Source organism: Anabas testudineus, chromosome 13, assembly GCF_900324465.2.
Source record: "Anabas testudineus chromosome 13, fAnaTes1.2, whole genome shotgun sequence".
NCBI classification, from domain to species: Eukaryota; Metazoa; Chordata; class Actinopteri; order Anabantiformes; family Anabantidae; genus Anabas; species Anabas testudineus.
This window is the reverse complement of record NC_046622.1, coordinates 20,621,361-20,623,656: the sequence shown is the minus strand read 5'-3', so window position 1 is coordinate 20,623,656 and position 2,296 is coordinate 20,621,361. Positions and strand designations below refer to the sequence as shown.

General features: G+C 37.7%; 1 protein-coding gene across 1 annotated transcript; it reads right to left on the bottom strand.

The window, feature by feature from the left end:
* Positions 1–914: 914 nt before the first annotated feature.
* Positions 915–1,853, bottom strand: LOC113165275 (succinate receptor 1-like). The gene has a single exon (XM_026364666.1). The coding sequence runs from the start codon at positions 1,851–1,853 to the stop codon at positions 915–917; it is 939 nt and encodes a 312-aa protein (XP_026220451.1).
* Between the last annotated feature and the right edge of the window lie 443 nt (positions 1,854–2,296).

Below are 2,296 nucleotides of genomic sequence, written 5' to 3'. Positions count from 1 at the left end.
TTTGGCAGTTAAAGGGGGGGCAACACACTATTAGGTGTGGTCATAATGATATGCCCAATCACAGTACACTGGTCTGTGCCTTACCAAATCTAGCAAAAAAAAAAAAAAAATAATAATAATGAGAACAAGGTTTTAGCATAAACTGGTCACGGAAAGTGATGTGATTGTCACTAAACAAATATCAACAAACACAATATTTCTAAGTTGATAAAACACAAACAGTCACAATATTTTATGCCTTTATTGAACACACCCTTTAAACATGCAAAGTGGGGGTGGATGAATGGTGCTCTACTCCTCAACCAACGTGTCAGAAACTTGCAGCACATGATGACTGAGCACATTACTGTACTAAGATGCTTTTTGTTTTGTTTCTTTCTTTATTTTGTTTTTTTCAATCCTAAATCTAAACCTTTACAATAACATTTCTACAATATGAAATAATTAGTAAATTCTTTTCAGGCATATTTCCTGCTGCTTCGTAGGCTTATTTGGGTCATATCATGTTGATTTTAATGTTGTCACTTAGGCAGAAACAAAGGGGGTTAATTTACAAAAGCATAATTAGTCAGTATCTTACAGTGATTTGTATTTCTTGTGAATATTGTCACGAGAAAAAAGTTTATATTAATATGCATGACATATTGTATATTCTGCTGAGACAAAATGTGATGGGATGTTAACAAAACTAGACAGTGTTGATGCTTATTATTAACACATGAAAACAAAATACATCAAAATAATTAATTAATTAATAAGTAGTAATTAATACAAATAAAATATGGAATCAAAAAAATGTCAAATACATTGGCAACAAAATAGACTATAAAAACTCAGAACTGATCCACATGTGTGGATGTACTATGTCGATTTATATCTCTTTGTGTTGTATTTAGTCAGACTGGTTCTCCTAGCTACCCTGTTCTACCGACCAGTTTTCTGAGCTTAGCGACTAGGAGCTCTCGAAACTTGTCGCCCATGAAGAAATAGAAAACAGGGTTGATGGCACTGTGCAAGAAGGCCAATGGTCTGGTCAAGATGTACAGGCCCTCAATGTAAGTCTTTGTACACAGTTCCATCTCTGCCCAGCGATGCCGAGATGCTATTCGGATATTTCTCAACACATGGTAGGGAGTATAGAGAATTAGAAACATGGCTGTAGTTGATGCAACAACTTTGAGAGGCCACTTGTATGATGTTGTTCTGCGCTGTAAAGCTTTCTCCTGAATATGGAGCAGATGAGCAATTTTGTGAGAGAAACCACACAGTGCTGCAAGAGGGAGAATGTAACCAGTCAAGGTTAGTCCTAGGCTGTAGCCTAATAAATTGATATCTCCTTCTAACTGTAGGCTGGCAAAATCCTTGCAATATGTCCAATTTTTGCTTTGCAGGTCCTGAATCATCAACACTATCATTGGAGCAATTTCCACATTGACTGCTAACCAGCTTAGTCCTGTCACATTTAGAGCTGTTCGTACCCTCAGCAGGTAGTGGTTCCGTGATGGATATTTTATGAGCAGAAAGCGATCCATGCTAACCCAAGCCATAAATAGTATGGATGAGTAAAGATTCACACGCAGGACATAGCGATTGATAATGCAAGCAACGGGCCTGGTTTCTGGTTGGTTATTTGCATAGAGGTAAGACAGGTATGGCAGTGTGCACTGGAAAATAAGGTTGGAGACTGCCATGTTGAAGAGATAAATATTGCAACTTTGCCATTCTGGCAAACAAAATATATAACCAAGTATAGCCAAAAGGTTTCCAGGGAAACCGATGCAGAACTCAATGCCATATGCTGGTGAAAGATAGTACTTTCCCAGCATGCCAACCAACTCTGTACAATTTAGCATCTATCAAGAAGGGGAGAAGGGAGGGAGACAGAGAAGAAAAGAGGGTTAGAAGAAATGAATGGGTGAGTAGAATAAAGACAGAAAGTTAGATCAATTTTCAACAACATATTATTTACAAATTTAAAGTTAACTACATTTAGCACAACATGAGCACGCTTACCATAGAGCAGTTATTCTAGTAGTTGCTCTTATTGTGAGTAGAGAGTGCGACCATGAGAGGGTGAAGACACAGTCTGACCTCTGAAACAGTAGTAGACAGTGCTTAGCACACATTTCCACACACAACATTTAAAGTAACAGAAAAAAGCTGTTGTGGCAATGCAGATGTCTACAACAGTAATTAGTCCACTTGATAGCACCACAGTGGCCATAGAGACTACTGTATGTCCCCCACGTATTCTGTGTTTATTGTGTTGCAGCATTTTTTGTAAAATTACTTGCTA